Here is a 22,080-nt window from a genome sequence, read left to right as displayed (position 1 = left end):
TGCACAAGAGGGTGCAAGGGTGCAGGAAGGTAGTGAGGTAGGCAGGAAGCTAGCATGTGAACAACAGTGGATGTGAGTGGTCTGGAGATGTAATGACAGTCATGGAACAGTTGATGACAGGGGCTTATGTGTCCAAGGAATGTGGATTCCTTACACCTGTGGGGGACTTGGATGCTGACCATCCCTGGTCAGCCACATGGCACAGAGGATGTAAACAACTTTGCCACATGGTGATGGCAAAGGTGTGGTGCTGAGAATTTGAGAACACCAGAGGATTCTGCATAGAAGTGAGGGAAGCATGGTGTTGAGGAATATGAGAAGGCTGTTGAATGCCACATAAAAGCTTGCTGGACTACTTGCAGCCCTGCTTCATCCTTGCACACCCATTGCATGTCTTGTGGCTTGGCCCAATGCATGGCATTCCCTTGATGGTGCACCATGCACAGGGCACTGTGTGCAGTACTGACCTGGGGGGGATGGATACCTTGGGCCTCTCATCATCATTGCTTTCAGTGATCACCTGTCAAGATCACTGTGTGGTCACAGTGTCAATCAGACTACATGATGCACCAGCAGTGACTTACCTTGCAAGCCAGCTGCAGGACTTCCATGTGGGACATCTTCACCACACTGTCATCACTGAGCTCCACCACAGTCTCCTCCCCCATCTGAACATCCTGCTCAGCCTTCACACATGCGTCAGCTTCCTCCATGGCCCACCATTCATGGAGATCATCAGCCTCAGCCAGCACAGGAGCATCCTCTGTGTCAACCCACACAGAGACCCTAAGTGCCTTCCCTTGCTCGACCAATGGCATCAATACCACCTGCAGCACACTCATCAATATTGCATGACCATGTCACCAAGCAAAACACTTACCATCTTCTCCTCCCAGCACCTTGGCCAGGTTGTCTTCTCCTCTCACATATCCTCCCAGTTGTCAGGCACACATTTTGCCTCTGCCATGAGCCCTGCTGATGCAACTGTAATCTGCTCTTTCAAGGAAGCCTTCTCTGCCTCTGCAGGGTCCAGGGTCAGTGCACATATGAGCTGGGAGAGTCAGTGGACATGGTTCACAGACATAGTGATATGAGAGAGAGGAATTGATGAGGGGGGGGAAGAATTGAATCAATGTGAAGGTTTGAGCTGTGCACTAACACCTATATACTTAGCAGCCATGAGGCACTTATGTCATCAGTCCAGATGCTTTTATGTGGCATTCAATGGCCTTCTTGCATTCCTCAGCACCATGCTTCCCTCACTTCTATGCAGAATCCTCTGGTGTTCTCAAATTCTCAGCACCACACCTTTGCCATCACCATGTGGCAAAGTTATTTACATCCTCTGTGCCACATGGCTGACCAGGGATGGTCAGCATCTAAGTCCCCCACAGGTGTAAGGAATCCACATTCCTTGGACACATAAGCCCCTGTCATCAACTGTTCCATGACTGTCATTACATCTCCAGACCACTCACATCCACTGTTGTTCACATGCTAGCTTCCTGCCTACCTCACTACCTTCCTGCACCCTTGCACCCTCTTGTGCAATACTATACCTGTGGCTGCTATGCTCCAGTTGCATTCCTTCTTTCAGACTCTTTTCTTTTACCATGGTCTCTGTTCCCTTTACACTAGTAGTATACCCTTGGCCTCTGTTCTGGCCTGTCTTGTATGTATGCACTGTTGCATGGCTTTCCTTTACTTGTACCCTGTCTTACTTAGGTTCCAGGTTTGCACAGACTATAGAGCCCTGTACTTAGGTACAGAAGGAGACCTCTTGGCACTCAGAAGGTCACTACAAGTTTCTTTTTCACTTCATCTACACTGCATGTCTTGCATACTGCCATGCATGAACTACATATACCACTCACAACACTCACACCACCAGTACTACACTGTGGACCATGCTGTGCACATCACAAATCATTACTGCTACATAGTGCTGAGTCCTGCCTTCTAGTCTCAACAGTCCAGAATCCCTTGGGATGAGCAATTTGTTCCCTTCATTTTATTGTTGTTACCTAAGCCATCTAGCTTGTATTTTACAGCTACTTGGACTTTTCCTACAATGGTGTGTAACTTTACTTTCTTTGGTCATTGAACTGTAGTACAACTACTATCTCAGCTTGAGCATGCCATTCATCTATTCCAAACAGGGGAGGTGCAAGTTGACAATCAGATCAGCTCTTGCAGTATGAAGGCAACAGCAAAAACTCCACCCAAGCTCAACAAGGTGTCCAGGAAGGAATCATTGAGCACACTAGCATTCTCCAAACAGAATTGGGGCATGAGCACTCACAACTATTTCACATCAATTTCTAAATGTGATGATGCTGCACTGAGTGAGATCATTGCAATGGCTCAAGCCCTCATCATGCCCTCATTGGAGATGTCACTGGATGATGGCAGTTTTCATGGTAACCTGATGGATGATGAGTTTTATCTTTCTGTCAGTACTGATCTATGCCAAAACATCTGTAAGACCCTGTGTATGCTCCACTGAGTATCACACTGATGAGTTGACAGGATGGACTCAGACTGAACATCCCCCAATTGCAATCTTCTACATTGTGTGGCATAGAAATCATTCCATACATATTCTGCATGCTCTCCTACCCTGCCTTTGCACCCTCAAACTTCACTCATTAGTATGAACATTTAATAATCATCTTGTTCATTTTGCACATTTTTTTCCACCTTCACTTCAACTCAAGATGACTAGTCCCTGCCTCTGTTTTGGATCAAGATATGTGCTTGTTTAATGTTTTTCATACTATGTTTGTGCCAGTGAATGAATGACATTTGGTGATGCAATGATTTGCAAGCTACATGATTGTCAAAAAGGTCCCCTTTGTGACAAGTCAGGATAGTCAAAAATGGTATGGATAGTCAAAACAAATAGTAGGGATAGTCAAAGATAGTTGATGCATAGTCCAAAAAATAGTATGGATAGTCAGAAGAATAGTACAGATAGTCAGAAAAATAGTATGGATAGTCAAAATAGAAATTAAATCTACTAGAAATAGTCCTGGTGACTATCTAGACATTTTTGCCTATCCACACATGTAAAAGTACAGATAGGCATGGATAGACATTGGTTAATTTCCTGATGAACATAATATCAGAGCATCTGTCCATGGGTTGGAAACTGTCACATGATGGATATTACACACTCCCAGAATACATATGACTTAGAAGTATGGAATTAAAGAAGAGACATAATATCAGAGCATCCTTCCATGGTTGGAATACGGTCCGGAAACTGTCATGCAAGGTCCTGGGGGCCAACGCTCTCTCGACCCCACACACTTTGACCTCACAACATATCCTTTGCTCTCACAAAACACCCTCTGGCCTTCCAAACTCCTCGCCCTTCTCGCAAAAGACGCCCTCAACCCTCTGAACCCAGAACGCATGACGACGGAGGTGACTCCGGTCAAAGCAAACAAGTGAGTGATGAAGCGAGTACGAAGCAGGGGGGTGGCTGCTCTTCGAAACGCAGTAGACGGCGCGAAACGGCACGGAGTAATTACACAGCGCAGCAGCTGGCACCCTTGGCCTTTACGAACTAACTCTAAGGTGATCATATGTACCCACAAACCTCTATCAGTTGTGTATTCACCATCCACGCACGTGTCGCACTCTCGACTCCTTTTCGTCCTTAAGACGCTCTAGTACAAAAGTGAGCAAAAGATATTTCGAATACAAGTGTTGGGCTGAGTAGAACCACCCAAGCTTGGTGCGACTCGGTTGAACGACGACGCACGATGGCAAAAAATGTATTAAAAAAAGCTAATTATTGATACGCTCACCGGGGATTTCGTCCTGCCCATCCCCTCCGATCTCATGGTGTCGGCGCTATATGCACATGTGCATCCTTGGTTTCTCGTATCTTGTCTGGTGTCGAGCCCGGCGGCCGAAGCTCTTGTGCTAGGTGCTACTGTGCGACCTCGAGTCCCCTGTCTTCGTTGATTACTTTCTTGAGGCAAGAAACGACGTGTTTCAACGTTGTACGTGCTCGGACTATAGTAAAATGCTTCACCTTGAGCCGGTAGATCCTCGCGCCTCTTTGCGTGTCTTGCATGAGACCTCGTCGCCCTTGCGGCTGTTGCTTCGTTGCGAACACAGACGCGTGCCTCTTGGTGTATACTCTAGAAAAATATAGCCGTGAGCGAATCATCGTAAGAATGACAGGAAACGAAGGGCGCTCAGGCCCTACGCATGAATCTGTGTTCCCTTGAATTCGCCGTGCAGGGCTTCGTCGTACTAGCTGGTGTCGCCTCTCTCCAATCTTCGTGACACTATCCAGCATCCTTCGCGCGATCTTGTGTTTGCTCGAATGTTGCCTTCGTACTTGCAAATGCGATTGTCCTTGGTAGTAGTTGTCGAATAGTCTAAAACAACGTAGGCGTAAGCGCAACAGTACGAAATCAAAGCAGAAACTTGAGCCGCTGAGTGCGGCTACCAAGATCGTCCGACTCGAAACGTTGTCGCTTGACATCGAAACATGGCGCCGTCCTACTCAAACTGTTCAGATGTCGCTGTGTACATTGCACAACCGCCCGAAACCGGTCGTTGAGTGGTTTCGACGGGCGTTGAGTCCATCCCGACTCTTGTCCAGCTGATCCTTCACTTCTAAACTTCGCCTTCTCGCTTTGTATGGCCCCTTCGCCCTACTCGTAATAACACCGTTGGACCACGTCCCGTAGCCTCGCATGGGCGGTCCACCGTCTCTCTTGGTACGTTGTCATAGATTCTTATATCCTTTCCGCTCGAGCATTGGTTACACCCCATCATAGATACTTGTTTTACCTAGAGCAGCGTAGTTGTAAGTAAAACGGCACAAAAGAAAAGAAAAAGAATGAGCTATCAGGCTCAACGCGTGGATCTACTATGCCTCTGCTCCATCGAACGTCTGCTCTTGCTTCAAACGACCATCGTTCTGCGGGGAACGGTTGCGCTGTCGCTCGTGCTCCTGTCGTCTCTGTAGTCGTTCGTATATCCCTTGTACTTTTAAACACGATTGTCTTCGCTCGCCTTCGTCGCATATTCTTGTAACGTCCCAGAAGTAATCCGACTCTCCATTTGCGATGAAGAACGCTTTTCCATCAACTTGAGAACGGATAGTGGGATGCTCGAGTTCATGTGGGTCGAACGGGGAGTTGAACGCAGGTAGGATGGATCCGGCGTCAGGTGGTGTGACATAGGGACCGAGCGGCTGCGCAGAGCTGTGTGGTGTGCGGTGATATTCAGTTGTGACAAATATGGGAGGGAGAGCACAGTGTAGAGATTCGTTGAGTTTTGCTGTAGCACTTTCGGACTCTAGTTTGGATTCGCTCGACGTGGTAGAGGCGCAAGGCTGTTTATAGGCGGGCTGAGGTGATGTTCCCGATGTAGGTATAATCGAACATATCATTGTTGTCACCGATCTGGATGCGGGTTCGACTGTGCTGATACAGGACTCCAGCTGCAATGGCTGCGACGATGATAGTTCGGGTGCCTTCGACGTTGACCTTGTAGTAGACGGAGGGGTCCTTTGCGCTGTGCTGCAGTAAGGCAGCACGTACGATACATGTAGCGCCCGACTTTTTCAATACATCCAACACGTCCCGTCTGCCTGTAGTGTCTCCCATATAAAACGAGACATCACGGTGTCTCTGTACGACATCTAACACGGAGATAGCGTCTGCTCTTGCCAGGTGCTCGACAATATGTCGACTTCCAAAACCGCTTGCACCGATGACAAGGTAAATATCTTTCTGGAGGGACTCGATTGTGGATCGTCTTGATCCGAACCTTCGTACTGTCGGCGTTTCGTAGCTTGGAACCTCGTCGATACCCTGTAAAAGTTCGTATCCCCTAAAACGTGGTAGTTGTAAGTAAAATGTTTCAAGGAAAAGGCTAAACCTTGGGAAGTCGAGCCCATTTGGCGTGGCCCCGATGTCTCTCGCACGTCGTGCGTCCCCTCGTATCCTCGAAGGTCGACACTGTGGTCCCAACGAAAGTTGTCGTACTCGTCCCAAATGATCCTATACCGTATGTCCGAACTGATAGCCTATTCTTGCCAGCATCGCCTCTATGCCTTCGGCTTGCCCTGGCCACTCGCCCCACTCGTAGTAGCACCCTCGTACGTCGTTGTGGCTTCTGGTACCGCGATCGTATGGATGTCGGGTGCACTTCGTCGCAACCATTTTTCCCTAGAGCAACGTACTTTTAAGTACAACGTTCTGAAATCTAGGTGAAATTTCGAGCATTCAAGCTCGGCGGTCTCCATTGCGTTTCGTTTCCATTGGACGGCCGTTCTTGCCTCGCACGGCCTTCGATCTTATCGAGCGTTGTCGTCGTTCGCGCTTGTTTGCCCCATTCGTCGTATTCTTCGATTGTAACGATCTTGCGTAGTTGACTTGTAACGCGAGTCTTGTCAGTGCGTAGTACTTGTGCACGCACGTCCTTGAAGCACATGGCGGTCACGTGACCTTTGCTTAGTCAAACTCGCTGGACTTTCTTTGCAGGTCCCAATACCAAGGGTGTGTGTCGATACTCTCGGCAAATTCTTGAATAAAACATTTATTGCGAGTGTCCTACGGTCGCAGTGACTTGCCCGGACTTCGAATACAATGGCGCTGAACTTCGCCGTTCGTCGTCTGTTGACTTCGTCCTGTAAGTACCTTTCGGGCGGCTTCCTTCGCGTGATAAACCTCGGTGGCCTCTCGTCTCTAATCCTCTTCGCAACAACCGCGATCTGGACGTGTAGCCTACTTTGTAACATACTGTGAGTCAGTACTCCCCTCGTATACCAACTTCTCTGCCTCGACGCTGCTCACGAGCGTTGCGACTGCCTTGTCTTCTACCCTTGCAGACTTCGTAAGCTCTTCAAGTCTTACCACTTCGAACTCGAGTGGAACTTTCGATATGAACCACTCGTCTAACAATCGATGTACGTCTATGCTGACTGCGAGAGCTTCGACGACACCTCCTTCGATGCCTCGATCTCTTAGGTGGGCCTCCTGTAACAATATATCAATAGCCGGTAGGGAAACCTGGTAAAAATAACATGGAAAATCCCCTTGCGTATCATCATTCATCTCGAACTCGAGTGGTGCTTTCGTCGTGAGTGGCTCTTCTACCGCCGCTGGTTCGACTTGCTCGAACCTCGCCGTTTCCTGTAACTTCGTGGTCAGTAGTTCGCTTGTACCTAAAGAATCCTCCTTCATCTCGAAACGTAGCGCTTCTGCTGATCCGTTGACGCTGCCTAAGCCGCTACTTTTGCTCGTCGTCTTCCCGAGTGAATTCTGCGGCTGCGTGTGACTTGAACGTGCTGACGTCGCCCCGGCACGGCCTCTCGTGCGCGTGGCTTCTCAACACCATCGTCGCCATTTGCTCGCGCTGAGCACACTCCCATAGTATTGTAGCCTCCTGTGAGCCGACTGTCAGTAACTCGTACGTAGACGAACTTGGGAAGAACTTCGTAGTCTCAGTATGCAACGCCTCCATCTCATTTTACCACTAGCATTTCAACATGGTATGACCGCGTCATACTTCCCAGTCTTCCCTCAATTGGTCCCGGTCATATCTCGTCAGCTAGGTCACAGTGTGATAACCAGTTTTCGCTCAGCGGGTGTGAACCTTGCGACGTGCTGTGTGGCTGTGGGTCCATGGCCTCATGGCGCTCCATTTGGGTAAAAAATAATGCACGTGATACACACAGGTCTGCGCGGTTAGTGTAGATGCCGGTTACCTCCGGTAGCAAACGTCCATCCGAGCGACAAGCCTGAAGCACTGCCACCCTGCCTTTCTGCATCAGACGAACACCCCCCAACAGACCGTCGCTGCTCCCACTCCAGCTCCTCGCCCAATTATCATTCCTTTCGATTCACTCGTCGTTCCTTTTATTCCTACAATAACCCAATGCATCAACACCTAGGCCTCCAACTAAACCCTTCGAGCAGTGCACCATCTTCTACTACAGTGTCCGGAACTGATGCAGTAGCGCCCCATCAGACCCTTCAGCCGTCGCAGCCAGGGCGCCCGCAGACCAGACAAACCACCAGGAATCAGTCCCAAGCACCACCCCCTCCGCCGCTCATCCAACAACCAACCCAATCTGAGTCATCGGACTCAGTGACAACTCAGCCCCACGCAGCGCAGGCTGCACAGCCACAAGTCCAGCTGACCGCACCAGCGCAGTCAACCAGCCAAGCCAATATCCCCAACCCACCGGCCGATCACACGACAACAAACCTGGACCCCCCAACACCAGCAACATACGAAGCCATTATAGCAGCCTTAATGGATCAGCTCAACAACCGACGCGACCAGGAGCAGCCCACTCCCCCAGGCAACCATAACGCTGGAACTCAGACACCATTAGTGGCCGATGCAATGACCCTAGAGCGAATTCGCGAAGCCGCCACCTCCCGCAAGGAGGATGCCAAACGAATTGTCCTCCCACCAATTCGACCGGGCCTCAAAGTCAGCCCTCTAAGCCTTCGTAAGTCTTGACCTTGTGCCCATGCTATTCGTAAACAATGGATTGGTTATCACCTTCGTGCCACCACACCGTTTAACCGTCACCGTACACTGTAACCGTTTTCTGCTCACTGTAATACTGTTTCCACCGTGCTGCCACTTTGCTACACTGCCACGACCTTGCCCATTGTTACCTCTGAACCTACCGAGCACAGTCTGACTGGCGCTCCACAGCAATCTCGTCTAGAGTTGAAGAAGCATTCAAAATGTACCGTTATGTACCATACTCCCTCTTAACCCTTTCGGCCCGTGCCAAAGTGAACATGAAAGGCGAGGATGCAGCTTATATCCTCACACCGGAGGGCTTTGCGACAAAGTCACTCGATCGGGCGAATGAACTGTCCATATCTGCTGCAGATTGGATAAATGCTGCACGCACTGCAGAAGAGCATACTCGCTTCCACCATGGGGAAGAATGTGCCAATGCCCTGGCATCCCACCACCAAGTGGTCACCGGTATCAGTGCATCACACAGCTGGCTAGTGGCCATGCACTATGATACACAACAGCGTGAGATTGCACATGCAAACCCAGAGCATGACCTCACGGGCCTTGACATGGCGGCCTTAACCATTGCAAACAACTGTGCACTCCTTGCTGCGCAGAGCTTGACTATAGCCACCACCACCAAGCGCACAGCACCGAATGACCTTCCTTCCTTCCCCCGTAAAAGGCCAGTGCATCCCAGCAACAATCATGGTTGTTGCTTTCGCTGCGGCCACTCAGGGCACTTACCATCCAGCTGCACAGCCTCATCCACTGCAGCAGGCAAACCAGTTGCAACCCTCGCATCAAATAGAAAGAGCAAACATACCCTTATTGCGCCCGATGGCTGTCACTTCTGCTTCAACTGGGCCGCACACTCCTCCTGCTCATTTGGCCCTGAATGTTGAAATGTGCACAGCTGTTCAGTCTGTGGCAAGTCATCCCATGGAGCTGCATCCTGCTGCCCCAGAATCTGATCCATGCTGCATCACAACTCCTCTGATACCCAACTGCATTGAGAATTTACTATGTAAATACGATATCCTAAGTGACTGGTCCCATATCCTTTCTGGCCTACGGACAGGCTTTGATGTTGGTATTCATGAACCCCCTGCACATACCTGTATATTTCGACAACCACAGCTCAGCATTATCCCACCCCACTATAGTCGAAGCATACATTACTTCAGAGCAGAGAGCTGGCCGCTACTCATGAGGCTTCTTGCCCCTTGAGCTTGAAGCTCTAATTGGCCCTTTTCACACCTCACCTCTAGGCGTAGTGCCAAAGCTGAACTCAGACAAATTCTGCATAATCCAGGACCTGTCATTTCCCAGAGACGATCCATCGACGTCATCCACCAATTCTGGTATCAATGCAAACCTTTTTCCAATGGCTTGGGGAACCTTCGAAGAGACAGCTGCATTGGTCCTTTCTCTACCACCGGGCTCCTTAGCAGCCACCTTCAACATAGAATCAGCTTACTGCATTGTCCCGGTCTGCCCATCACAACAAGCAGCTCTGTGCATAGCATGGCAAGGTCTCGTGTATGTAGACAGAGCGCTAATGTTCGGCCTATCATCCAGTGCCGGAGTATTTGGCTCGGTTGCAGACATGCTAGTTGCAATCTGCAACGAAGCTGGCTTTCGCCTAATAAAAAAATGGGTCGACGATTTCATAGTTTTCCACACACCAGACCAGACCTGGACAGAACACGACTTCATAAACCTAACATCAGCTGCCGGCATGCCATGGAGTGAACGAAAGACTCGCCCGCTAGCCTCATGCCAGTGGTATATTGTTTTCGACTGGGATCTCGAAACAAAGACTGTAGCTCTACCATCAGAAAAACGGACACGTCTCATCCAACTACTGGAGAGCTGGCTAGCCCCAGGCTCTCGGCACACTCAGAAAGAGACCGAGAGCCTCCATGGAAAACTTGTCCATGCATCCTGCATCTTCCCACTAATCCGCCCTTTCCTGCGTTCACTATCCATCTTCGCAACATCCTTCTGCTCACAGCATGTTCGACGAGCATCTCCACACTATGTGCGGAGTGATCTACCATGGATACATACCTTATTAACCCAATCAAAGAGCGAGATATCACTGAGTCATACAGACCCAATAGACATCGACTGGTGGGGCGATGCAAGCTCCTCCTTTGGAATTGGAATTACAATAGGATCCTACTGGGCCATATGGAAATGGAAGCCAGGATTCCAGGTCGGTCCGGACCAGGCCTTCAACATAGGATGGGCTGAAGCAGTCTCCATAGAGCTAGGCCTTTTAATGGCTATACACATTGGCCTACCTGCACTTTCACATCACCGCAATATACTAGTTCACTCCAACAACTTAGGAGTAGTGATGGTTACCAACAAGGGATGCTCCCGCAGCCATCAGATCAACAAAGTCCTCCGCTGCTTGTACCTTCTCCAAGCTGACTTAGACGTAGCAGTGCAGGCAATCCATGTTCCCAGTCGGGACAACATTGCTGATGCATTATCCCATGGCGACATCAAGGGTTTCCTCACTGGCTTCCCAGCAGCCTCAACCCAAGTCTATCCCCCAATCCCCCCCTACCTAGCCAACATGTTAGAATATTTATAGGAATGATGCTATCTCCTACCACAAACACCTCTGCACTGCAGCTAAATCCATCCCCACTTCATCCAGAATGTAGAGCTGCAGAACGACTATTCCTGTGGAGAGGCATCAACACTCCCCCCTCTGCCACCATAGCCAATCCAATAATCCAGCAAATAGCAGCCACTGCATCCCATGCCTCCCTATGTGATGCTGCAGCATATGGATCAGGCATCTGCAAATTCCACATTTTCTGTGACATTTTCTCCATCCCCGAAGCTGAGCACCTCCCAGCATCCTTCTCACTACTACACTCCTTTGCCATATGGGCAGCTTCAGACCCCACATCACCTGAATTGGGAATTTTGGGCACCTCTGTGCCATTCGAACCTGTAGCACCATCTGTTGCTCGTAAGTACCTATCAGCAGTCCAAGCATGGCACATTGCACAAGGATGGCCTGCTCCACTTGATGACTCCCACCTCGAGCACATCAATTGGTCTCTCCATGGCCTCGAGAACCTCGGAGTGTGTTGCCACCACCCTCCTCATCCCCCTATCACAATTGCTATGCTATCAGCCCTGAAAGCCTCACTAACCCTATCAGACCCATTTGATGCCTGCATCTGGGCAATGTCGACATGTGCCTTCTTTGGGATGATGCGTTTTGGTGAAGTGTCTGTAGTATCGCATGCAGCCTTCAATCCAAGCCATCATCTCACAAGAGGCAATGCCTTCTTCGGGACAGACCTCAGAGGCTCCCCCTATGCCCGTTTAGACCTACCCACAGCCAAAACAGCCAAACCTGGAGAATCACAGTCAGTTTTCCTGAACGAACAGGGTAGTCTCTGCCCTCTGGTAGCCCTTCGTAACATGGCCATGGTTACACCAGCATCAGCCTCAGACCCACTATTCTCATGGAGGGACTCCTCAGGTCTTCCCCATCCCATGGTCAAATCCCGTGCCATGGAGTGCATCAACAGCATCCTATCAGCGTGGGGATGGGGGAACCACTTTGGCCACTCCTTTCATATCGGCAGAGCCTCCTTCTTCCTTGCCAAGAAAGTAAACCCAGAAATCATTCACATTGCCGGATGGTGGAAATCACTAGCCTATCAAGTATATATACGAGCCTTTGAGCAAATTGCGTCCCAGCACCTAGCTAATGCTGTATCTGAAACTGAGGCCTCCACTCTCGGGGTTGGGCATTTGGCAGGCACACAGCTGCAGGGTTCCGGCCTATGGGTGAGTGGCTCCGCCTGCCTTGCCTCTGCCGAGCTAACGCTCGGCCCAGCCCAACCACTGACAGGACAGATCCTAGCGAAATGCGTGAGACGAGGATGGATAGTGTAGATGCCGGTTACCTCCAGTAGCAAACATCCATCCGAGTGACAAGCCTGAAGCACTGCCACCCTGCCTTTCTGCATCAGATGAACACCCCCCAACAGACCGTCACTGCTCCCACTCCAGCTCCTCGCCCAATTGTCATTCCTTTCACCCACCCACCATGCCCTCTTCTTCACACTATAGCCACAGCCATAGATTAGCCCAGCCACCATTCTAATCTTAGCCCAATGATTACATACTGTTCGAAATGCTACTGCTATGCCTACGCAGTCCTGTCAGAGCGAGCAGGTGACCCGCCCTCCTGAGCGGCTCCGCCTGCCTCGCCTCCACCGAGCTAATGCTCGGCCCAGCCCAACCACTGACAGGACAGATCCTAGCGAAATGCATGAGACGAGGATGGAACACAATATATAATGTGCGTCACAGGATAATGCACGTCACAGGATAATGCACGTCACAGGATAATGCACGTCACAGGATAATGCACAACACAGGATATGCGGTGCAAGGCATGCAATGTCAGGAGTGCATGAATGGTTGGCCATTTATGGAGGTGAACTATCCCAAGTAAATGCGGGGAGTGACAGTCTAGATGATTTATGGAACTAGCAGGTAACTACATAGCATGGACTCTATGGTACTTTGATAGGAAGAGAGGTACACCATACTGATGATCCCATGAAGCACCCATGGGATGATTTGAAATGTTAGAACTTCAAAGTGCTAGTCAACCTGAAAGAACTCCTTGACAACCACTGCTGAATTTTTGTATGTGTTCCTCCTGTTAGTATGGGACATCATAAATCATGCTGCAGAGATGACTGGCATTAACTGTGGTGGAATGGAATGGGAACATCACTGCATCGATGGTTGGAAGCCTTTGGTGAATCATGATACTGTGGGCATGTCAGAAGTCAAACCCTAACCCTAACCCATTATTGGTGCTGCGAACTTTGAGTCCATTTGAGGCCTCCCTCAGGAAGATCATTTGCTAGGCCATAGTCCATGCAGAATCCACACTTTGGATGCATGCAAATATGCCTTTCCATAAATTTTGCCATTGTATTCACTCCATGTTCAATGTGTACCCTCATGCAATCAATAAATCGACATTATGTCTCCGAGTTTGTGTGGTTTCTGCATCAGGAAAATCTAGATTCTACTAGCAAATACTGTAGGCTTGTTTTGCTGGATGGCATCAGTTGAATACAAGCACAAGTTAAGTGTCATCCCTGAGTACATTATCACATATCGTGCATTATATGTCCTGTGTCGTGATTGTATATTCTGTGTCACACATCGTATATTGTGTATTGCGCATACCTTGTCACAAATTTATTTGGTCCATTGTCACGTGCCCCCATTGTAAGCAGTGTGTAATGGACCACTTGCCATTATAATGGTCAGGTTTGGCTAGATTATAGCAAATATGTGATATTTTATCTAAGATATAGTGCAAATGTGTGAAATATTATGTACAAATACCCATTTTTGGCAATCTTTCAATGACACATGGGTGGCATTGGCATGGCTTATAACAGAAGTGTGAACAGCCACCCTTAACATGTATTATAAAGTTCTTATCATGTGCCCAAGAAATTTGCGACACTCTGTGTATCACGCACATTATTTTTTACCCAAACAGAGCACCATATGGCCTCGCCAAGCTTTCATGTTGTCATATGCCATCATGTTATGATGCTGCATCTGTAACATTAAACAAACAAAAATAAAACAGCTGATTGCACAAGTTTTGCAGCACTGCTCCTGTGCAACTTTTTATACTACCCCTGCATAATTTTTAACACAGCCACCTTGTACCACTTTGCACTAGCTAGGAGGGCAGATAAAATAGATAAATGTAGGCAGGACATGAACACAGTTCATTGGCACCCTCCCCAGTCATCCCACCCAATCCACAAGGCTGTGATGCCCAGTGAAAATCAGAGCTAGCTAGACCTGGCCCCATCTATGGAGCAACTATGATTTGTATGTATTGGTATGTGTGACTATGTGACTACAGTGTCCCTAGTTACACATAGCATTTGATAATGTTCAATCACATTTCAACAACTTCACCATTGCACTATTCTGTACAATGCAATCCATTCCATGCTACATGATTCAGTCAATGTGTACAAGCTGCTAAATCCACTGTAAGACATTGTCATACCAGCCTCCTCACACTACAGCCATGGTGCCAGACCTGTCTCAACTCTGGTGTGTTTGCCAGAAGTATTGCAAGGGTTCATACTGCCAACTTAACACACTGAATACCTGGTGCCACCACCTGCATGAGGTGGAGGCAGACAAGGTTGACACAATACAGCTGGCTTCAAGATCCAATGCTTTTTGCAAGTTTCTTCACACTGCAGCTGGTTTGTCTACCAGCTCTTCTAAGAGGCAGGCAGATGGGAATGTTCCCAGTGAAACCACTGCTGCAAAGCATCCATGTGGATCACCAGTAAGGATACTTGGCTTATAGCACTTATTCTAGTTACAGGGATTACCTAGATACCCAGAGAGGATTCCACTGAAGGTATGTCAGTGATGCACTGTACAATGTAAATCTGAGCAAGATGGCCCAACAGCACAATCACAACCACACAAAACAGCAGCTTTAGATTCTGGTGATTATCTGGACACTGGCAGCAATCATAGCTTTGCAGATCAAGAGAACAGTATGCAGCCATGTTAATGTATTAATTATTACCTAGTAAACCCAGCCAACAAAGGCCAGCCAGCAGATCCAGTTAGCAATGACTGGTCAGCAGATCCAGTTGACAGCAGCCCACCAGCAGATCCACCTGATGACAACCAATCAGAAACTCCAGTTGGCATCAGCCCACCAGCAGACCCAGTTGACAATGACCAGCAAGCAGATCCACCCAACAACAACCAACCACCTCCAACAACCCCCAACCCTCTGTCTGGCCTCAACCTGGATGAGCTTGCACACATGGCATGCTTGCCCAAACTCCAGTGGAGTATGGCCTTCATCCAAGCAATCTGAAATGCATCACTTGACAATGGTGTCACTCTCACAGGAGAAGACCTTGACTGACTTTGCAACCTGCCTAAAGAACCCCTCCAAGTAGATGACCAGTGCACTGAACTTGTGCTTTCCATGTTCATCGCCCTAGAACACTCTTCTGAAAGTACATATGAGAAGATTTGCCAGGCTATTCAGAAGTGTTTCCCTGATGTAGGGCTCCCAAGCTTCCACCAAACAAAACATCTCCTTGCCAATCTCAGTGGCATCACTTCTGTAGCCAATCATATGTGTATCAACTCTTCTGCTGCATATGTAGGTCCTCTGTCCAACCTCAAGATATGCCCAGAATGCTCCAAGCTGTGCTATGACCAAGTCAAGCTCCACAGAAGCAATGGCAGGATCAAGCATCCTTGTGCCATTTTCCATACGATCCCAATTGCACCACAACTTCAGTCACTCTGGTGACATCCTGAGAGTGCTCAGAAGATGCACTACTGGCACAAATGAACTCAACAGATATTCCAGGAGCTCCAGAAGAATGATGGCCTGGTCGACACTTATGATGATGTGTTTTGTGGCTATTCCTACCTGGATGCAGTGGCCAACAACAGGATCCAGTGAGATGACACCCTTCTTATGATTTCAATCGATGGTGCACAGTTATATGACAGCAAAGAATCTGATTGTTGGATCTATATATGGATCATCCTAGAGCTTTCCCCTGACAATTGTTACAAGAAGAAACATGTCCTTCCAGGCATGATTATCCCTGGCCCCAAAAAGCCAAAAATCATCAACTCATTCCTTTTTCCAGGCTTACATCACCTGTCTGCTGTGCAGTGTGAGGGACTTTGTATCTGGGATGCCTCATGAGATTGCAACTTTACTTCGCATTTCTTTTTGTTTCTTGCATGCACTGATGGGCCAGGACTGCTAACATTAAGTAACTTTGTTGGCCATCAAGGAAAAAACAGTTGTCAAATGCTTTGCCCAATGAAAGGTCATCGTAAACCTGGTGCATCTCAGTATTACCCAGTCCTACTCAAGCCAGATAACTACAATTTAGTGGGATGTGACCATCCTGATGTTGATATTTGCAATATTGGGCCAGGCAATTCACAGAGGTATACTGAACAATTAAAATATCTCCTTGGTTCATGGACACAGAGTATGTATGAAGGATGGTGCATCGAGACTGGCATTGTGGGTCCAAGTATCTTGCTTGGCCTCCAGCCAGAGCTCATCCAAGGGATTCTGGAAGTCTTTTCATCCAAAATGATGCACTTGAGCAGTGCAAACATGGCTGCACTCTGGCTCGATCTCTGGCATGGCACCTTTGACTGTGCTACGAGTGACAATCGAAGCACTTGGACCTGGGCTGTCCTCAAGGACAATGCTACTTGGGAAGCCCATGGTCGTGCTGTTGCTGCATGTAAAATGTACATCAGTAAATCACTTTTGTTGGCCAGAGCTGTCCAGAGCTGTCCAGCACTGGACAGATTCCCTAGGACTACCAGCTCACAAAGTGGTCTACTGATGTATCTACCTGGTTTGTTTGACGTCGCACCTCATGACCCAAGTCTGCACTTGAACTCCTGGTACAAGGCAACTGAATACATCACCTGGATATATGGTTTATGCCCAGCCCTACTTTACAACATGTTACCCAAAATCCCTTGGAGAAACTTCTGTAAATTTGTTGCTGGACTTCACATCATGTCCCAATACAGTATCACCCCCATGCAACTATGGCTTGCCTGTCAACTCCTCAATGAATGGGAACCTGAGTTTGAACAGATATTTTATCAGCAGCACATTGACCACATCCCAATTATCTGTCCATGTGTCCACCTTACTTGCCATCTTGCTTCTGAAGTGGCACATGTTGGCTTGCCAATTTATTCCTCTCAGTGGACCATGGAGAGGACAATTGGCAATCTTGGCCAAGAGATTCATCAGCCATCTGATCCTTTCTCCAACCTTGCACAACAGGGCATCCGATGCTGTCAAGTGAACACTTTGAAGGCCATGATCCCACATCTTGACCCCCCCAAGAATAAAAACCCACATGCATCCACTGATCTTTGCAACAGCTTTGTCCTTCTTGCCAAACATGACAGAAAACCAATTATACTTCGAGGAGAAGAGGCAAGAGTCATTGCAGCATATCTCAGACTGCCCCAAACACCTAAGGTACAGCATTGGGCATGCCTTCAGTTGCCCAATGGCCAGATTGCCAGAAATTTCTGTGGTTCAGTCAGTCGTTGCAATGGTTCCCCACTGTCCTGTGGTACATGGAGTCATGGAGGATAGGTACTTCTTAGTTGAGAAGACAGGCATGGAGATTGCACATTTTGGCTTGGAGGAAAATGATGATGAGTAGGCCTACATATGACTTACATTGCTTTGCTAGACTTTGTACAACTTTGTAAAGTTTTCATGTTAACATTCAAAATACATGAGCTACACATGACACCAAGCAAGAAGAGAAGTGTATGTCCACAGTTAATTACATACAATAAAAGACACTGGGCAGCTGAAACTGTCAATTCTTAACAGCATGCTGGTTTTCCTTCTCCCCTTCTGGACCATGGCAGCTATCTTCCTTACACTTGACTGCTGCTGGGAACATCATGAATGCTTCATATGACACAATCAAGCTGTTTGGCAAGATCACCTTGAATGCATGAGGCCTACAAGGGGGCCAGTTTGGGTCAAATTTGTTCTTGTGCTTCATGGGGATGGTATCCTTTGGGACCCCACAGAGATGGACTGGGATTGCATTGATGGTGGTAGGGGGGACCTCATCATCATCAGAAGACATCTCATCACCATTGTCAGAAGACTCCTTGGGACTTTCATAAGGTGCCAGATTGTTGCTGAAAACATAAGCTTGAGAAAGTGTGTGTGATCTAACTTACTGTGGCTTTGGGACCATAATGCTTGCTTTGTGATTAGTTGTCAACTTCACTGTGTCTCGGTCAAAAACATGAGTATATGTGTGGTATGTGACTTACTATATTCATTTGGAGGGCCTTCAGGATCACTGTTTCCATCGTCTGAGTCTATTGTGACAGACTTTGATGGGTTCTTGAGATGTAAGATGATTTTCTGTAGAGCAGCAGTGAGGCAACAAACAAGACAGTGTAATGATCCATACGTGTGGACTGGTGTCTTCTGGAGTAAAATTGATCATGTATGCTGGCCATCCTTCCAGTATATTATCAACCTCAAGTATGATAATGTTTTCCAGAACTTTGAGAGTTGTGTTGTTGCTTGGGTTGGACATGTCAACATGCAAGTAGGATATATGCTGGGAATTTGGACTTGGAGAAATCTTAGCATGAAGTGACAAACAATGTCAAACAGATCGTTCCCTCCACCCACCATGTCCTCCGCCCATTCATCGTTCCTACCACTGCTTCCAGATGGCCAAAATTCGTGTCTGTTTTGCTCAGGATCCCTAGAAGACCCATTTAATTCTCTGAGCAACAATTATTTTACCTGTAGCAATAGCCAGACTCCAAGTCTAGCATCCAATACCTCGTCATGGGGTGCTAATCAGCATATGCATATGTCACATGGACCTGCATACCAGGCACAACTGAATCCATGTACATAATCACTCTCATCACATCTTTTACAGATTCAGTCCAATAATACCCCAATGTTCAACCAAGGCATCTCAGAGATGTCATCAAGCATAAGTGATCATCTTACTTTTTGTGCCCAATGAATAACATTTACTGCACATATATGCAGGTAGAAATCCAGTGCCTTAAAGACATGATCAACAAACTTCAAACTGAGAATGCTTCACTCAAGGTAGAACGAAACACTATGCAGTAAGTTGAGTTAAAGATGTCTTCGGAGTAATGATGGTACTTCAATTACAGATTACAGGAATGCATATAATACATTGGTTGCATGGCTGTACATTGACAAGTCAGATACAAGTACTATGTCAGCAGATGGTGCTATCAAAAGCACACTACAATCACCCCCTCTCAGTGCCCCAATGCTTTTAAATACACACTCTCCCCCTCAGCTTGACCATGCAGATTATGCCAAGACTCGTTGCTGGACCGAGGAAGACTGGAAAAGGTGGTGCATGACTCCAGAAGGACAAGGTGCTAACTCACAGATGTCGTTTCTTGAGGACAAGAATGGGGAAGCACTTCCAGCTGCAAGGATCACTAACATCCTCCAGGCAATGCGAAGTATCTGGCATGAGTTCCATAAATATGGACTCATCAATGCTCAGACAACTTGGTCCTCGATGCCATTGACACTCAAGAAGGCATTCCACCTTGAGATCATGCAGTCTTTTCCAGAACTCAACTTATGTGCAGACCACTGGAAGAGTGATATGCTTGCAAAGAAACACTACTCATCCTTTAAGCAGACTTGGTTCACTAACAGGTCAGATGAGAAAGTTGCCAGCTTTGCTAAGTGCAAGATGAAGACTGAAACAGCAGAGAACATGGTATCACCAACACCCAAATGGCCAAAACTTCCTCTTGGGTCTCAATTGCTGACTGAGGGCGATGGTAGTGCTAGTGACAGTCTGCAGATTGACATGCCAAATGAGCCATCTCCAACTACTCATTCCAACTCATTGCTGCTTACCTTCAATTGGACTAATGATGAGGGTGTCCCTACACCCAACAATGAAAATGCTCATGCACCAGGCAAGACTGCATATATACAATTTTGGTGCTACTAATTTTTTGTAGGCAAGCCCACAGCATTGGATGTGCCTCCACTGAGCACAAGCAACAACATGCATGCTCCAGCCAAGAGCACATGTACAGGTCTGTGAAGCTACTATTTTTTTTTGTAGGCAAACCCATGGCATCAGACATGCCTCCATTAAGTGCAGGCAAGGACACGCATGCTCCAGGTGAGGGTGCATGTGGAAGATTATGGTACTACTAATTTTCCTTAGGCATGTCTCTCAGGCTAGTTGGTTTTGGAGGATGACATGCTGCAGGATTGTCAAGTCTATGGAGAGGAATATACTCAGACTTCAAGTTGGTTGAAGCTAAACAATGAACTACCTATGGAGAGGAATATACTGTAGGTAGGTAAGTAAGTGTTCCAATATAATGAATGGAAGGAGTCCCACCTCAGACTTCAAGTTGGTTGAAGCTGAGGTGCAGTAAGGAAAAATAAACTGCTAAGTGTCCGCTTTTGGATTACATAATGCTGTGCTCGGTGAACCACAACTAAGGTAAAGGTGATAAACTCCAACATGCCCCTTCAGCGAGTATAGTCAAGAAGGAATTAAAAGAAAACAATACCCATAGCTTCAGAGAAACGAACATGCTTCTCCCTAGACACACCCTTAGTCAGTACATTGGCCACCTGGTCATTGGTAGACACATAGTTGATGACTACTTCTCCAGAATCCACCTTCTCTCATATGAAGTGATGATGGATTGCAATATGTTTCGTGCAGTCATGGAACATCGCATTTCGAGCCAGTGAGATAGCAGATTGATTGTCGATGAGGAGGGGAGTGGGTTCATGTGATGACACAGTCTCGAGTTCGAGGACTAGGGTACAAATCCAGATAGCTTCCTTCATGGCAGTGCATGCAGCCATGTACTCAGCTTCTGTACTTGAGAGAGCAACAGATGATTGCTTTTTCAATGACCAGCTAACAGCTCCACCAGAAAGGATGAACATATAGCCAGTAACAGAGCAGCAGTCATTGATATCTGCTGCCCAATCTGCATCTACATACCCAATCATGCATGCATTTGAGTCTCACTTATAGGTAAGGTGGACATCGGGGGTGCATTGCAGATAGCAAAAAACACACTTTAGAGCAGTAGAGTGTTCATGCCCAGGGCATGCAGCATGACAGCTCAACACACCTACAGTAAAGGCAAGGTCAGGCCTCGTTGCTAGCATTGCATACATGAGGGCTCTGAGAGCGCCCTGGTATGACTTGGTGTCAGCCTCTGGAATTTCTAGTTTTTTGAGCTTTAGGTTAGGCTCAATGGGGGTCGCGACAGCTTGCCCCTTGCTCATTCCAAAGCACTCGAGAATACTCTCAACATATCTCTTCTGTGAGAGCTGTATGATACCTTTATCACAGTCATGAAGTATCTCCATTCCTAAAATACAATGTGCCTCCCCCAGATCTTTCATCTTGTACTCCTGCGAGAGCTGAGCCTTGACATGCTCAATGGTTGTGCAGCACTTTGAGAGTATTAGCTTGTCATCTACATAGACAGCAACAACAATGAGTATGCCATTCTCGACTTTAAAGAAGAGGCTATGGTCGGCCTGGCTTTGAGTGAAACCCAGGGATTCGAAAACAGTCCAAAGGTGAGAGTACCATGACTTGGGGGCCTGTTTAAGGCCATAGAGTGCTCATAGCAGCCACCAGACTTTGTTGCTGTCAGGAGGAAAGCCCGGAGGGGGGCGAAGGTATATTTCTTCATCTAACAGTCCATTTAGGAATGCAGATTTAACATCCATCTGATGAATTTCGAGATTATACTTAGCGGCAAGTGCCAGGAGTATGCAGATGGTTGTGAACTTGGTTACAGGTGCAAACATCTCTGTGTAGTCAATCCCGTGTACCTGTGTAAAGCCTTTGGCTACCAAATGAGCCTTGTACC

The 22,080-nt window shown here is 47.7% G+C and overlaps 10 protein-coding genes across 10 annotated transcripts; 5 read left to right on the top strand and 5 right to left on the bottom strand.

The window, feature by feature from the left end:
* Positions 1 to 352: 352 nt before the first annotated feature.
* Positions 353 to 967, bottom strand: F5J12DRAFT_783346 (uncharacterized protein; the record flags this gene model as incomplete). The annotated part of the gene is made up of 5 exons (XM_051742837.1): positions 353 to 374; positions 468 to 520; positions 585 to 827; positions 881 to 899; positions 927 to 967. 5 exons carry the CDS (start codon positions 965 to 967, stop codon positions 353 to 355), a joined length of 378 nt encoding a protein of 125 aa, XP_051599095.1.
* A 1,104-nt stretch (positions 968 to 2,071) lies between these two features.
* On the top strand, positions 2,072 to 2,652 carry F5J12DRAFT_783345 (uncharacterized protein; the record flags this gene model as incomplete). The annotated part of the gene is made up of 3 exons (XM_051742836.1): positions 2,072 to 2,074; positions 2,129 to 2,452; positions 2,530 to 2,652. The coding sequence occupies 3 exons, from the start codon at positions 2,072 to 2,074 to the stop codon at positions 2,650 to 2,652; spliced, it is 450 nt and encodes a 149-aa protein (XP_051599094.1).
* Positions 2,653 to 3,138: 486 nt separating this feature from the next.
* F5J12DRAFT_141438 (uncharacterized protein) lies at positions 3,139 to 4,226 on the bottom strand. Its single transcript, XM_051738111.1, has 3 exons — positions 4,046 to 4,226; positions 3,816 to 3,978; positions 3,139 to 3,674 (listed from the first exon to the last, which is right to left on the bottom strand). The coding sequence occupies exons 2-3, from the start codon at positions 3,849 to 3,851 to the stop codon at positions 3,228 to 3,230; spliced, it is 483 nt and encodes a 160-aa protein (XP_051599093.1). The 5' UTR covers positions 3,852 to 3,978; positions 4,046 to 4,226; the 3' UTR covers positions 3,139 to 3,227.
* F5J12DRAFT_141422 (uncharacterized protein) lies at positions 3,766 to 4,716 on the bottom strand. Its single transcript, XM_051738110.1, has one exon. The coding sequence runs from the start codon at positions 4,502 to 4,504 to the stop codon at positions 3,941 to 3,943; it is 564 nt and encodes a 187-aa protein (XP_051599092.1). The 5' UTR covers positions 4,505 to 4,716; the 3' UTR covers positions 3,766 to 3,940.
* A 178-nt stretch (positions 4,717 to 4,894) lies between these two features.
* F5J12DRAFT_893426 (uncharacterized protein) lies at positions 4,895 to 7,217 on the bottom strand (the record flags this gene model as incomplete). The annotated part of the gene is made up of 3 exons (XM_051747651.1): positions 4,895 to 5,503; positions 5,571 to 5,862; positions 6,775 to 7,217. 3 exons carry the CDS (start codon positions 7,215 to 7,217, stop codon positions 4,895 to 4,897), a joined length of 1,344 nt encoding a protein of 447 aa, XP_051599091.1.
* Positions 7,218 to 14,644: 7,427 nt separating this feature from the next.
* On the top strand, positions 14,645 to 15,463 carry F5J12DRAFT_783343 (uncharacterized protein; the record flags this gene model as incomplete). Its single annotated transcript, XM_051742835.1, has 5 exons — positions 14,645 to 14,670; positions 14,842 to 14,914; positions 14,965 to 14,989; positions 15,042 to 15,131; positions 15,168 to 15,463. The coding sequence occupies 5 exons, from the start codon at positions 14,645 to 14,647 to the stop codon at positions 15,461 to 15,463; spliced, it is 510 nt and encodes a 169-aa protein (XP_051599090.1).
* Positions 15,464 to 15,514: 51 nt separating this feature from the next.
* Positions 15,515 to 15,910, top strand: F5J12DRAFT_722183 (uncharacterized protein; the record flags this gene model as incomplete). Its single annotated transcript, XM_051741350.1, has 1 exon — positions 15,515 to 15,910. A coding segment is annotated over one exon (396 nt), but the record flags the coding sequence as incomplete, so codon positions are not given.
* An 813-nt stretch (positions 15,911 to 16,723) lies between these two features.
* On the top strand, positions 16,724 to 17,758 carry F5J12DRAFT_722158 (uncharacterized protein; the record flags this gene model as incomplete). The annotated part of the gene is made up of 2 exons (XM_051741346.1): positions 16,724 to 16,884; positions 16,972 to 17,758. The coding sequence occupies 2 exons, from the start codon at positions 16,724 to 16,726 to the stop codon at positions 17,756 to 17,758; spliced, it is 948 nt and encodes a 315-aa protein (XP_051599088.1).
* A 232-nt stretch (positions 17,759 to 17,990) lies between these two features.
* Positions 17,991 to 18,996, bottom strand: F5J12DRAFT_783342 (uncharacterized protein; the record flags this gene model as incomplete). Its single annotated transcript, XM_051742834.1, has 6 exons — positions 17,991 to 18,324; positions 18,367 to 18,415; positions 18,463 to 18,556; positions 18,606 to 18,782; positions 18,833 to 18,908; positions 18,950 to 18,996. The coding sequence occupies 6 exons, from the start codon at positions 18,994 to 18,996 to the stop codon at positions 17,991 to 17,993; spliced, it is 777 nt and encodes a 258-aa protein (XP_051599087.1).
* Positions 18,997 to 19,406: 410 nt separating this feature from the next.
* F5J12DRAFT_893423 (uncharacterized protein) lies at positions 19,407 to 20,171 on the top strand (the record flags this gene model as incomplete). The annotated part of the gene is made up of 1 exon (XM_051747650.1): positions 19,407 to 20,171. One exon carries the CDS (start codon positions 19,407 to 19,409, stop codon positions 20,169 to 20,171), a length of 765 nt encoding a protein of 254 aa, XP_051599086.1.
* Between the last annotated feature and the right edge of the window lie 1,909 nt (positions 20,172 to 22,080).

The sequence above is a fragment of the Pisolithus orientalis genome, assembly GCF_024613125.1.
Source record: "Pisolithus orientalis strain OTSU chromosome Unknown F5J12scaffold_17, whole genome shotgun sequence".
Classification (NCBI taxonomy): domain Eukaryota; kingdom Fungi; phylum Basidiomycota; class Agaricomycetes; order Boletales; family Pisolithaceae; genus Pisolithus; species Pisolithus orientalis.
The sequence above is the reverse complement of the archived record's forward strand: the minus strand, read 5'-3'. Positions and strand labels throughout refer to the sequence as shown.

What these genes read in the sequence shown, in the direction of transcription:
- F5J12DRAFT_141438 (XM_051738111.1), bottom strand. Translation starts at nt 3,851, where the DNA reads ATGAGATCGGAGGGGATGGGCAGGACGAAATCCCCG. An exon ending in TGGGCAGGACGAAATCCCCG is followed by an intron (nt 3,675 to 3,815) that starts GTGAGCGTATCA and finishes CTTTTGTACTAG; the next exon opens with AGCGTCTTAAGGACGAAAAG.
- F5J12DRAFT_141422 (XM_051738110.1), bottom strand. Translation starts at nt 4,504, where the DNA reads ATGTCAAGCGACAACGTTTCGAGTCGGACGATCTTGGTAGCCGCACTC.